The sequence below is a fragment of the Pseudorca crassidens genome, chromosome 2 (assembly GCF_039906515.1).
Source record: "Pseudorca crassidens isolate mPseCra1 chromosome 2, mPseCra1.hap1, whole genome shotgun sequence".
NCBI lineage: Eukaryota > Metazoa > Chordata > Mammalia > Artiodactyla > Delphinidae > Pseudorca > Pseudorca crassidens.
Window position 1 is genome coordinate 144,846,128 of NC_090297.1, and position 13,396 is coordinate 144,859,523.

Genomic DNA, 13,396 nt, shown 5'->3' on the forward strand with positions numbered 1-13,396 from the left:
AAGACTAGTTAGGAGGTCACTTCAGAAGTCCAAGAAAGAGGTACTGATGGCTTGGCCTAGAGTAGTAGTAGTAAAGAAGGAGAGACAGAGGTTGCAGGATGTGTTTTGGAGATAGAGTCCAAAGGACTTAGAGATGGATTAAATATGGAGAATTGAGGAAAGGGGGGAATCAAAAGTGGTCTTAGGTTTGGTCTTGAACTGACTGGGTGAATGATGGTGTCCTTCGCTGAGATGGAGCAGACTAGGGTAAAGAGCTGGTTCTGTATTGAGCACATTAAATTTAAGATACCTGTATCCTGGGCCCAAAGACAATGTTGATTTTTTTTTTTTTCTTAGATACTCTTTGCCTTTTTAGACTTGTTTATTATTCAGCTGTCATGCAAAAACCTCTTGATCCTTGGCTTCTGCACCATTCCTTATTGTTGCCGCCCACTAACCTTATTTGTGGAGGACTTTGGGACTTGGCTTGTCCACCCCACTTCTTGGCATAATCATGGGCAACGTCAGGGGCTGTGTGGGCAACTTACCCGTTCCTGTTCTCAAGGTTCCTTGATGTAGCCTGCCAGCAGTGACAGCATGATACAGTGGTTTTGAATCCCAGTTCCCCTACTGCCTAACTGTGTAACTTCGAAGATACTGCTTAACCTTCTGTGTCTCATTTTCTTCAATTGTAAATTGGGGATAACAGTGTCTGTACATTTGGGATTTTGTGAAGATTACATAGGAAAATAATGTGAATTATTTTCTCTTACTAATTATTAATGCCTGACACATAGTAAGCATTCTATAAATGTTGGCTATTAAGATTATTAGTATTTAATTATATATCTATTTAATAATATATACTACTATTATTCTTTTAGTTAAGCAACCCCTCCAAAAGCTACACCGTGAGCCTTGCCTCCTCAAATTTAACCTCTTAAATTAAATTAAATTAATTAAAGTGCCAAAAGGCACTGACCACAACTTCCTAGTATGTTCAATATACTTGTTTTAAGAAAATAAAACTCGTCAGAGCTAAAATTCCAGTGGTTCTTATTTACAGACATACATTAGATTCACCCGGGGGCTTTCTCACAACATCTGGGCCCTATCTATGGGGGTTTGAGTAGGATGGGTAAAGGTGGAGATGGGGGATGGCTTCAAGTATCTCTACTATAATAGCCCTCCCTCAGTTTTCTTTAGTGAATTACCCCCTTGCTTGGTTCCTTTCCTCACCAGTCTCCTCTCCATTAATCAGTACCTTAATCTACTTTCTCACGGCTACCCTTCATGTCCTCACTCCCTTTTTATCTTCCTCTGCTAACCCCTAACTTTGGATGAGTCCAACCCACTCTGCCTCCAATGTGTGTTACTGAAAGCCACAGTTCTTGAGCTACATGAGATTCTTTTATGTGTTTTGTTGCTCTCTAATCTTTACTATTCATATTAGAATACCTGACCTTACGTGACACGGTAGTTGTATGACTCTTTTAGTTAATAGTGATTTCAAAAGTAACTTCAACTGTCATGTAATCTAATTGCCCAGGACGTCTGTGATTCTGTCATTTATATCTCATTCATCTTCACACTATGTTTGAGTAGCATAATGATATTAATGTTTCTTAAGTGAGTCACAGAATGGTAAATAGTTTGCGGCATCAGCTTGCAGGCATTTTTTTTTGAACTTTGAGAAGTAAGGTATTATGGTCGTGTATAAAGCAACCTTTCTTCTCTGCATTAATTCTGTTTTGTGGGTCAGTATAACAGCTTTAGCATCACTGTTTTAAAGGAAATTGTGATGGTTTATTGTTTTTATTTTCTTTTTGAGATGTGAACTGTCATGATCAATTTTAGTCTAAAACTTTTGGGGGGAGGTTCATTAATTGTGTGTGTGTGTGTGTGTGTGTGTGTGTGTAGCAGGTGATAATCTTTGGCTTTGGTTTTTAACAAGAATTTTAAAAAATTCAATTACAACTAGGGAACTTTTCTTCCAGTTTTTACTCAGTTGTTTTTCATTCCCTTTGGAAGTAGTGGACCTGACCCAGTTCTTTTTTGAGAATTCCTTTCACAGAACAGTGTGTTAAAATATTTTTGTCCTTCTAATCAAGTACAATGTAAGAACTGGCAGGCATCCATAGCTTCTGTTCTTTAACATGAGACTAATTCTATTCCTTGATTAAGATACTGGCTCCATTATTATACTTACTGGTTTGGATAGCAGGGTATGATTTGAGGAACATAGCTATTTCATACATAAAATAAATGCTTTTTCTCTACAAGCATTTTTTAATCTTGATTTTGTTAGTCATATAACTTTCTAACAGTGATCTTTGAAGTATATAATGGTTTGGTAAAAGAAGAATACCATAGATACTGGAAATAAAATTTATTGTTGAATAAAATTTAGATTATTATAAAATCCAGCATGACTTTATTGCTACATCAGGATAATTTTAAAAAGTTGATCCTTCTACCTTCACTTGTTTGATTTAGTATGTGTGTGAGTCTTAGCAAATTGACATTTAGTTTGAAAATTAATTTTAGCTAAGTTATGGCTGAGAGATAAAATATGTATTGGATTAACTCTTAATGATTATACCCTGAAAGTATTATAGAAATAAACATTGAGAACCCTTTATAATACGTAATGGTAGATTTCTGTGATAATGTTCTGGATGTTTAAAATACAGTGCTGTTGTTCTTTTCCTATAGTTGGTTAGAAAAAAACTATAATTTGGGGGGAATAGAATGGAAAAGAGAAAGGATGGGGAAAATTGAGGAGGGTGGAGTATATTAGTTTCAGAGGGCTGCCATAACAAAGTACCACCAGCAAAGTTCCTGTGGCTTAAAACAACAGGAATTTATTCTCTCACAGTTCCAGAGGTTAGAAGTCTGAAACTGAGGTGCTGACAGGGTTGTGTTCTGTCTGAAGTCTCTGGTGGGAAGGATCCTTCCTTGCCTCTTGCTTGCTTTGGGTGGTTGTCTGCAGTCCTTGGCTTGTAGACACATCACTCCAGTCTTTGCCTCCATTGTCGCATGGCATTCTGCCTGTGTATCTCTGTCCAAATTTCCCTCTTTTTATAAGGATACTGGTCATATTGGATATAGGTTTAGGGCCCATCCTAATCCATCATGACCTCATCTTAACTTGATACATCTACAAAGCCCCTGTTTCCAAATAGGGTCACATTCACAGGTTTTGGATGGATGTAAATTTGGTGGGACACTATTTAAGCCAGAACAGAGAGTTCTAAATTCAATTTTTATTTTGAGATTTAAACCAACACACTAGATTTATCTACTTTATATAAAGCAAGTAAGATACATTTTAAGTAGAAAACTTATTTTTATTTGCAGTTATATTCACACATATGCTTTCCTACTGCACAGGCCTAGGTATCTAGTATTTTCCATTCATGTAGCAGAAATTGCATTAAAGGACTATTTGGTTATGAAACATCTATTTATATAGATGTAGAACTAGAAGACTTTCCACATTACCTCTTAATAGCCTAATATCTATAGAACCAAGTTAGACTTTTCTTGAGTGTTTTAACTGCATTAGAATAATACTTTTGTTCTTATTTGTTTTATATCCACAGTGCCTGATGCTGATTTATTGAGTGAAGAATGAATTAATGAAAGAATGGTGGGGTGTGTGTGTGTGTGTGTGTGTGTGTGTGCGCGTGTGCGTGTGCGTGCGCACGCATGTTCATTGAAGGGTTGTCAACAGAGATGTGTTATGAGGAGTTTTCATTTAGTAAATATATTCTCTCTTCACACGCTGTTCTGCACTTCGCTTTTATTACTTATAGTATATCATTCCATATTAGTGTAAAAATGCTATGATTACATAATATTCCATTGCATGGATATATTATAATTTATTTAACTAGTCTCCCTTTTTATTTTTAATTGTGACAAAAGACACATAACATAAAATTTACCATCTTAACCATTTTTAAGTGTCAGTATTGTTAAGTATATTCACGTTATTGTGTAACCAATCTCCAAAACTTTTTCTTTTTTTTTTTTTTTTTTTGCTGTACGCGGGCCTCTCACTGTTGTGGTCTCTCCCGTTGCGAAGCACAGGCTCCGGACACGCAGACCCAGCGTCCATGGCTCACGGGCCCAGCCTCTCCGCAGCATGTGGGATCTTCCCAGACCGGGGCACGAACCCGTGTCCCCTGCATCGGCAGGCGGACTCTCAACCACTGCGCCACCAGGGAAGCCCTAAAACTTTTTCATTTTATAAAACCAAAACTCCATACTAATTAAACAACTCCCCAGTTTTCCCTCCTGTCAACCACCATTTTAGAAATTTCTATGAATTTGAGCTAGTCTCTCTTTTTAGTTTTCATCTTTGCTCTTATAAACAATGCTGCAATAAAGAGCTTTGCATATGTGTCATTTTACACATGAATAAGTATATCTGTAAGATGAATTCCTAGAAGTGGAATTGCTAGGTAGAAGGATTTTCACATTTCTTAGTTCTGATATATATATCGCCAAACTGACTTCCAAAACTCTTGTACCAATTTATACTCCCCCTGCTCCCACACACAGTGTATATCAGCTATTCAAGTATGTTTCAGTAAAGTTAGCTTGTCAGCTAGACTTCACTGGCAACTTGGGAGAGGAAAGGCCGCTGTGAAGGAAAGTTGGTGTTGCTGGGCTGTCCCCAGTGTTCTACATCTATTCCTTAAGGATTACTTGACATCTGTAATGTAGTTTCCATTCTGCATTCATTTTAAAAACTTAAAAACTGGGCTTCCCTGGTGGCGCAGTGGTTGGGAGTCCGCCTGCCGATGCAGGGGACATGGGTTCGTCCCCCGGTCTGGGAGGATCCCACATGCCGCGGAGCGGCTGGGCCCGTGAGCCATGGCTGCTGGGCCTGCATGTCCGGAGCCTGTGCTCCGCAGCAGGAGAGGCCACAACAGTGAGAGGCCCGCGTACCGCAAAAAAAAAAAAAAAAACTTAAAAACTTTCACCGTATAGTGTAAGCTATTCGTGTGTTAGTAATAACTTCTGAGAGAATGACTGGAATACCTCACTTTGCAGGTAGGTACCACAACTGAATATATGTTCAGCCCAGCTGAAATTCCCTTAATACAAATCTTTAAGATCTTTAAAATGAATGCATAGATACCTTGCTTTAATGGCTGGTTTTTTTTTTTTTTGGCTGCATTGGGTCTTCCATGCTGCGCATGGGCTCTCTAGTTGTGGCGAGCGGGGGCTTCTCTTGTTGCAGAGCACAGGCTCTAGGCGTGGGGGCTTCAGTAGTTGTAGCACGCAGGCTCAGTAGTTGTGGCTCGCGGACTTTAGAGTGCAGGCTCAGCAGTTGTGACGCACAGGCTTAGTGGCTCCGCGACATGTGGGATCTACCCAGACCAAAGCTCGAACCCGTTTCCCCTGCATTGGCAGGCAGATTGTTAACCACTGCGCCACCAGGGAAGCCCTTAAATGGCTTTTAATAATAAAAAAAATTAACGGAACTCTTTTCTCAAATGAACTCTTATGAGGAGCTCCGCTGTATTGGGGTGACAGTGAAAGGTGACTGTGAAGGAGGGAGGCTGGCAGAGGTAAAGCAGGTGAGCAACAGGTCTCCCATCCCTATTTCATCCAGAACTATTACACACAGGTGACTCAACTTCTTTCCTTATAGCAGTGAGTGAGATGAGTGAATGCTAACATATATTCAGCCTCTGGTAATTCACGTCAGACGTTTGAGGAACCTAGAACCTTCTTTGTAGAGTCCTGATGTTTGACACTGATGCTCAGTTTTATTTTTTTGCGTGTAGTAAATTTGGTATAAAATGAGGCGTAACTGCCTGGAGATATCACTGTTTTCCTTAAAGTGTACATATAGGCTTTGGTGCATTGACTTTTCATCTGGAGATTTTTAATAAATGTAACATCCTTAATTAGTTTTCTTGTAAAATGAAAATGCTTACACATTTTATAATATTTGCATATGTTATTATAAAGTAGAATTTAAGGGGGCTTTGGGAACCACCTCCCAATGATGATCAGTATTAAGTTTTGAATTCATTTCCTCAGACTTTTTTCAATGTATTAAGCTGCATGTAAATTTTATTCCTTCTTTGAAAAGATGGGATTATATTTTATATACTGTTTTGTGGTATGTTTTGTTTACTTGATAAGAAGTCCTTTTGGGTTAGTGTATAGAGATATCCTCCATTCTTTTAATGGGTTTATACTCTTCCATTATATAAAAACTATCCATTCCCCTGTTGCTGAACGTGTAAGTTGCAATAAATATCCTTTGTGCATATCTTTGCCTGTTTGGACAAATGTTTCTATAGGATAAACTCTTAAATAGAATTTCTAAATCAAAGGTATGGCCGTTTTACATTTTAACGGATGTTTTGGGTCTCTATAAAATATGAACATCCTGATTTTTATAGGAAATAAACTTAGTTCTAAACTTTTAGAAGTTTTAGCTAAGTGATGTATCATCATTAATGTGCACCAGTGTTTCTAATACAAGTCTTCTGGAAATGTATACATTTTTTAAATGACAGCTTTGAAACTTTTTGTTCTTACAGTGATGGAATGGGGGGAAGATATTAAAGCAATTTCAAAAGATGAAGCAGTAATGTTGGTGAATCATCAGGCAACAGGAGATGTGTGTACTTTGATGATGTGCCTCCAGGACAAAGGACTGGTAAGCCATCCTGAAGGCAGAGATAGGCTGCAGAAAGGGGAGGTTAACAGAGAATCAGTTTACGGATCTTACCACAGTTGGGAATGTAGACTTACACTTTAATATGTATACTTTTCATGAAAATTTAGAAAAATTTAAAAAGAGAAATATACTATGTATATAACTCTAAATTATTCTAAGAGAGGAATTTACAGACCTAAAGAAAAATAACTGGGATAATGTGGATTATATCTCCACAAAGCTGTTTTTTAAAAAAGATAACTGAAATGGAAGCAAAGTTAATATGGTTCAGCATGGGGCTGTCTTGAGGTGAGTGGTGGATTGCCAGTTTGAGAAATACAAACACAAAAAGCAGTTTGCTTAAGATAGAAGAGTAAAATTGGACAGGGAATTAGGTGATCTTGGGGATCTTTAGCCAAAAGAAAGTAAGGTAAATATTATTTTGGATTTCACTTAGAAAGCAAATTGAAAGGAAAGATATTAGGGCCATTTTATTCAGCGTTCTAGGGCTGTGTTTGAACTGTTGACTTCACATTGCTTATATTGCTAACTAAAACATACCTGTAAACTGGGAGGGTTTAAAATAAAGTCAGTCCTTAACATTAAAAGAATTGTTACCTTAAGAGTAGGTAAAGCGGTTATGTTCATAGAAAAGTAAATAAATAGAAAATACATAAAATTAATGGAATTAATATTTGGCCTAATAGTGAAGAAACAAATCAATAGGTATTTTATAAGTGTTTCATATTTATGGTCACCGACTATAAATATAGAAGACCATCCTATAAGATACTATCCCCGTAAAGCAACTAATAATCTAGTGGTAGGTGGAGAGAGGGAATAGCAAACAATACTTAATTGCAAAGTGAGAAATTTTCAGTGGAAAGTGAGCTCACCATGTACTTGGTGGATATAGAAAACTTTGTGGAGGGGAGAGGACGTAAACTTGACTTTGAAGGGTGAGTAGAATTTAGTTAGGCAGAGTAGTGAAGCAAGGGCCTCTTCTTTAGTGAAATAATCTTGGCCAAAACACTAAGGCAAGAATACGCCTGGTGTGTTTAGGTCCCAGAGTTTGCATTTAGCAGCTCAGGGGTCAGAAAATGAGGTGACAGTAAATGGAAAATATGTTTGCTTATTATGGAATCTGTTTTTGTTGTTTATCTGAAAAGCAGAGGCATAATTTTGCTAGAATGTAGAATAAATTCAGTCCTTTCTTATATTCAGAATCATATTCAGAATTGTTATATCACTGTGTAGATATATTTGCATTATAATAATATTTACTGCCTGTCCCCTAAATTCTTGATGTTAAAATTGTGTAAAAACTAGTTTGTTTGGCTTTGTATCAAGGAGAACATTTTTATGCTTACCGATAAGATACTTATATTTATAGTGATTTTTCTGAGGGCCTACAGTGTCTTCTGTTGGTTTTTGAATCTCAAAGAGTGCTTAAAACGGTGACTATAAATATGCCTAACTTTGTTACTCTAACTCCAGTTTGGCAGAGATGAGAACTGTATTAACCAGAGTATCAGGTAATCTGAGATTCACTGATATTGTGGACAAGAAAAATTTTGGTTTATTTGTTTGCTCTTGTAAAAAGATTTTAGTTGGTCTTTGGTTCATTTTTCTGTCCAGAGTTATTTTGTTTTTATTTTCAGATTAATTATACTAATGTTATTATCTAATATTACAAAATAATTTGAAACCTTGAAGAATTTTTTATCTTGTTTCATAAAGGAGTAATTGAGAAATAAAAAGGTGGAAACATGAAAATTTCTGGCTCCTGCATAATAAGTATGGGGCAATATTAATTTACATTCACAAGTAGGAATGTTTACTTGATTAATTGCATACTCCATGGGCACGTTCAAAGAAAGAAAGCTAATGCTAAATTGTGGGCCAGTTTAAAAATACTAGTTTAATGGTGATGTGAGCATAACATAGCTTTTTGAATTCAGGAATTCCTGTAGCGCCTGTCGTTGTTCCTCAGTGGGGGCACTGCTTGCATTTTGGTAGGACGGCACTGTTGTTCTTGACTGTCCTGCTGCACATTGTTTTCCTTACCTGGCTGCAACCTACTATGTGCTAGTAGAACTCCCTGGTCATTGTGACAGCCAAAATTGTCCTTGTAGACTTCTAAACGGGAAAACCATTGGCTCCACTAAAATTTCAGAAGGATATGAAGAATGGAGCCATTCATTTAAGCCTCCCCAGATGTTTTGACATGTAGAAAATTCGTGCTTCCGGGTAAAGAATAATTGATGTAGAGCAATTTTGTCCCTTGGAAATACCTAACAACGTTCTGAGTGACAGCCTGTGAAACGTTGACAGAGTTGATTCAGGCAGCTTGTGTTTACTGACCTCATTTTTTCAGAAATATGAAACAAAGGATTAGTTATATTTTCTAAACGTGCTGGTACCTTTTTAATAAGTATCTGTGAAGTGCGGAGTCTTGCCCTTTTCTGGCAATTGATGATAAAACCAAGAATTTTTATTTCTATCAATAGAATGTTTAGATATGTAATAAATATTTATTGACTTGTAACATTTCCCCTAAAATAAGTTAGGACAGAATTATCCATACAAATCTCAGAAGATAGCTTGGCTGTCTTACTGAATTTGTTTTACGTTACCCTTCTAACTGAGGCGGTAAATCCACTATAAATGTAAGATTAACCATAAAAGCTGGTTACTTTAGTGTTGGTATTAAACCCAGAGAGCAATAAATTGCAGCCACACTTCATACTGTGTATAAAGCTCAAAGGTTTTACAGGTTGACTCCACTTGCTTTTTGTTTTGTTTCTTGGGGCACTTTTCAGCAAATTCCATTTAGTTCAGATCTCAATATATCTAAACAAAGTGGTTATCATTACAAAGCAAAACAAGATTCAAAAATGAGATGTTGGTGATTATTTTATTCTGTATTAAGTGATTTGGGAATCAGTCTTTCATGTATGTATCTTTATTTTTTTAAAGTTATTTTATATGGTAAAACTGTTGGAATAGGAGTCATGTAAATGAACTGTTCAGTGATACTGAAAAATTACATCAGAAGCTTGAATATTATTTGTGGGCTTTTATAATGTTTTTGTAAAAGCAACACATGGATGTCAATGCTTAGTTTTTTCCTTATATGTTAGTTCATACAATTTGGTGCTCAGAGATGAAGTTTACATTTGTTATTCCTGTAGGAACCAAAGTGGAGCTCTGTTGCCTTCTTGATGGAGGCTGTAGTTTTCACTTTATTTATTTAAGGCTTATAACAAGGGATGCTGTTATCTCAGCAGGGGAGAACAATTAACCAATTCATTTACTAGATCCTGTTTACACTTACTTTTAATTTTGAAATTTGCTTGAAATAAAGTCTTCTGCTCTTGATATGGCTATTAACTCTTATCAGCAGTGGATAATATTTTTGTGTTTAAGAAACTGAGTATTTTTATGCTGGCAAAGAGTAAGGCCTTGTATAAACTAACAAATACTCTTTGTGATATAATAGAATGTGTAAATCATTCTACTAAATGAATTTTTAAAAATTTTACAGTGTATTTATTGACTAAATGAATTCTTTAATGTTCTTTTATTTTGGATATTTTTATATTTTATATTTTTATAAATTTTTATATTTACATCTTTATATTTTATGACTTTTAATATTTTAGCCATGAAGTTAAGGTCACATTTTATAAAGCCTTAGTGCTTATTAATTAAACGTGGAGCCCTCATTTGATAACTTAGGCATATTGTATTGTTTCAAAATAACTTTACAAGTTATATAAGAATTTCCAAAGGTTTTGTTTACATAGAACAAATTGGAAATCATTAAGTTCAAATTTAAGAAGTTAATTCAGTTTTATTTGTTACCCAGTGATATGTATATACCTATGACCTAGGAATCCAAGACTTGGAATCAAGACCTGTAATTTTTTTTTTTTTTTAAGCACTAACATAGCAATAAATATATTATGTTTAAATAGTCTAAATACAGCAAGTTAAAGAAAGATTGGTGGAGTAGATAAACATATTATTCAACAATATTCTGTCTACAAGAAACCTACTTCAAATACACTGAACTAGTTAGTTTTAAGGTAAAGGATATAAATATATATATATATATATATATATATATATATATATATATATATCTCATGAACACATTAGTCAAAGAAAACAGTGAGATTGGCCATATTAATATCAGAAAAAGTAACCTTCAAAGGAAAGAAAATTAATAGAAACAAAGAGGACCATTACATAAAAGGACCAATCTTCCAGGAAAGCATAACAGTCTTAAATGCATAAACACAAAACAACAAAACCTCAAAATGCATGAAGCAAAAACTGATAGAGATGAAAGGAGAAATAGATAAATACAAAATTATAGTTGGAGATTTTAGTACCCGTCTGTCAGCACCTGATAGAACTTACAGACAGAAAATCAACAATGATATGGAACTCAACGACACCATCAACCAATAAAATCTAATCAAAACATGTAGAATACTACACCCCAGAACACAGAATACACGTTCTTTTTAATCGTCTGTGGAACATATACAATGATATTCTATATCCTGGGCCATAAAACAAACTTCAATACATTTTAAACATTGACCTAATACAGAATAGGTTATCTTAATATAATGAAGTCAAATTAGAACTCAGTAGCAGAAAACAGCAGAGAAATCTCAAAATCCTTGGAAATTATACAACACATTTCTAAAGAATGCATGAAGACCTGTAATTTTTCATGTAGTGCTTTATTTGTAGAAGTAACAGATTTAAGATAGTTAGGTTAATTAAAAGTATGCTTGGATGATTATACATAAAATTTAGAGACTGGCTAGACTATAGTCAGGTTTGTTTTTTTTTTCTATTCAACATTTATTTCTTGCTTTTAAATATTTTAGGTTGTTGCTCAAATGATGTGGTTGATGGATCATATTTTTAAGTACACAAACTTTGGAATTGTTTCTCTAATTCACGGAGACTTCTTTATCAGACAGGTAAGTAATGAGCATTTTTTTCCACAGTGATAGCCTGATCAATCTAATTCTTTATTGTAAAAAGAGGCATCACAAAACCAGCCAGCTCTAGTTATCTGAGGGAGCTGGGAATCTTTTTTCCTAAAACATTTATTTCAGTCTGAATTTGAGTATGCATAAACATTAAAATGCAAATATTTTAATCTCTACCCTCCTCGCTTCTAAACAGTTTACCAAGCGCCTGCCACATTCTCAGCTCTTCTGCTTCTTAGCTGTGTGAACTGGGCAAGTTATTTAACCTCTCAAAGTTTCCTCATTTTTCAAATGAGAATAATGGGTACTCCTCTCACAGAGTTGCTGTGTGGATTACATGAAGTAATATGTGTTACACGCTCAGAACAGTCCCTGCTACTTTCATCAACTTCATCATGACTACCACTATCATCATCTATATTATCACTGTTATTTTTATTTACAAGTCACCGTTATATGATACAGAAGGTATCTATGTTAGCAGTTGGGAGATGGTTAAATAAATAAGATTACCAGTCGGGAGAATACTAAATAAATAAATAAGAGGAAATATTTTGCGAATTCATAGTATGAAAAGTGAGTACGTCAAATTTCTGTAAATCCAGAAAAACCTTAAGAGGAGAAGATGATATGTGGCATACATTTAAAGAATGAGTACGGGTTTGATGGAGGAAGGTGGATTGGGAATGGGTCGTAAGCATTAGGGATAGTTTAGTATAGGAAAAAGAATAATACCCTCTTATCAAGTCAGCATACAGGGACTTCCCTGGCGGTCCAGTGGTTAGATTCCGCGCTTCCAATGCAGGGGCTGTGGGTTCAAAAAAAATAATAAAAGAAGAAGTCAGCACTACATTATAGTGTTTCCCTGATATGCTACATGCTTTATTTTCTCAAAAATGGATAACCAAAATATGATATCAAGAGTTTCTATGTATGATAATGCTACACTTATCTGGTGTTTATATATTTAGCCACTTCACCCTGGATGGTGCAGTACCTTACACGTAGTAATTACATAATGAATTGCTGGTGAATCTAATTAAGCCTCTTCTGAGCATCACAAATTCAGAAATAAGCTAGAAGTGTGTAGAAAAACTTCTAAGCTCTATGAAAATAGGTCTCCCCAAACACATATATTATACTTTGCTCCAGACAGTTTTTTTAATATTTATTTAGCTGCACCAGGTCTTAGTTACAGCACACGGGATCTTTGTTGTGGCATGAGTACTCTTAGTTGTGGCATGCATGTGGGATCTAGTTCCCTGACGTGGGATCTAGTTACCTGACCAGGGATCGAACCCAGGGCCCCCTGCACTGGGAGCACAGAGTCTTAACCACTGGACCATCAGGGAAGTCCCCTCCAGACAGTTTTATATACAAAACATATTTTTGTTTTTCATATTCTGTGTAATTGTCTAGTTTTTTCTGGAAACACCCTTGGTTTTTCTGAGCAGAGAGATGGAAAAAAGCAGGCACTGGAACCCTACGAAGAATTGGGAATGGGGATTGGCCACAACAAGGTTGAGACAAAATAAACAATGATCAGAACAACTTAAGGAAGAAACTAACCTAATATCTTAGAGTGTCACTGGAGGCGAAGACAGGAGAGATTTACAAATTCATTTCTGAAGTGCAAAAATTTTTTCCCTGTTTGATAGTAATAAAAATCTATAACATGGGGGAAGGGGAGAGAAAAAAAGTATTAATG

The 13,396-nt window shown here is 35.7% G+C and overlaps 1 protein-coding gene across 5 annotated transcripts in view; it reads left to right on the top strand.

Moving 5' to 3' along the window:
• The window catches only part of LPGAT1 (lysophosphatidylglycerol acyltransferase 1), a 65,934-nt gene that overhangs the window by 26,172 nt on the left and 26,366 nt on the right, over nucleotides 1-13,396 (top strand). For all 5 annotated transcript variants that reach the window (XR_010941281.1, XM_067729032.1, XM_067729029.1 and 2 more), the window contains exons 3-4: nucleotides 6,552-6,670; nucleotides 11,581-11,676. Coding sequence is in view for 4 of the 5 variants with exons in the window: in XM_067729032.1 (XP_067585133.1) it covers nucleotides 6,552-6,670; nucleotides 11,581-11,676 (215 nt within the window). In the remaining variant the exon portion in view is untranslated. The remainder of the gene's footprint in view (nucleotides 1-6,551; nucleotides 6,671-11,580; nucleotides 11,677-13,396) is intronic.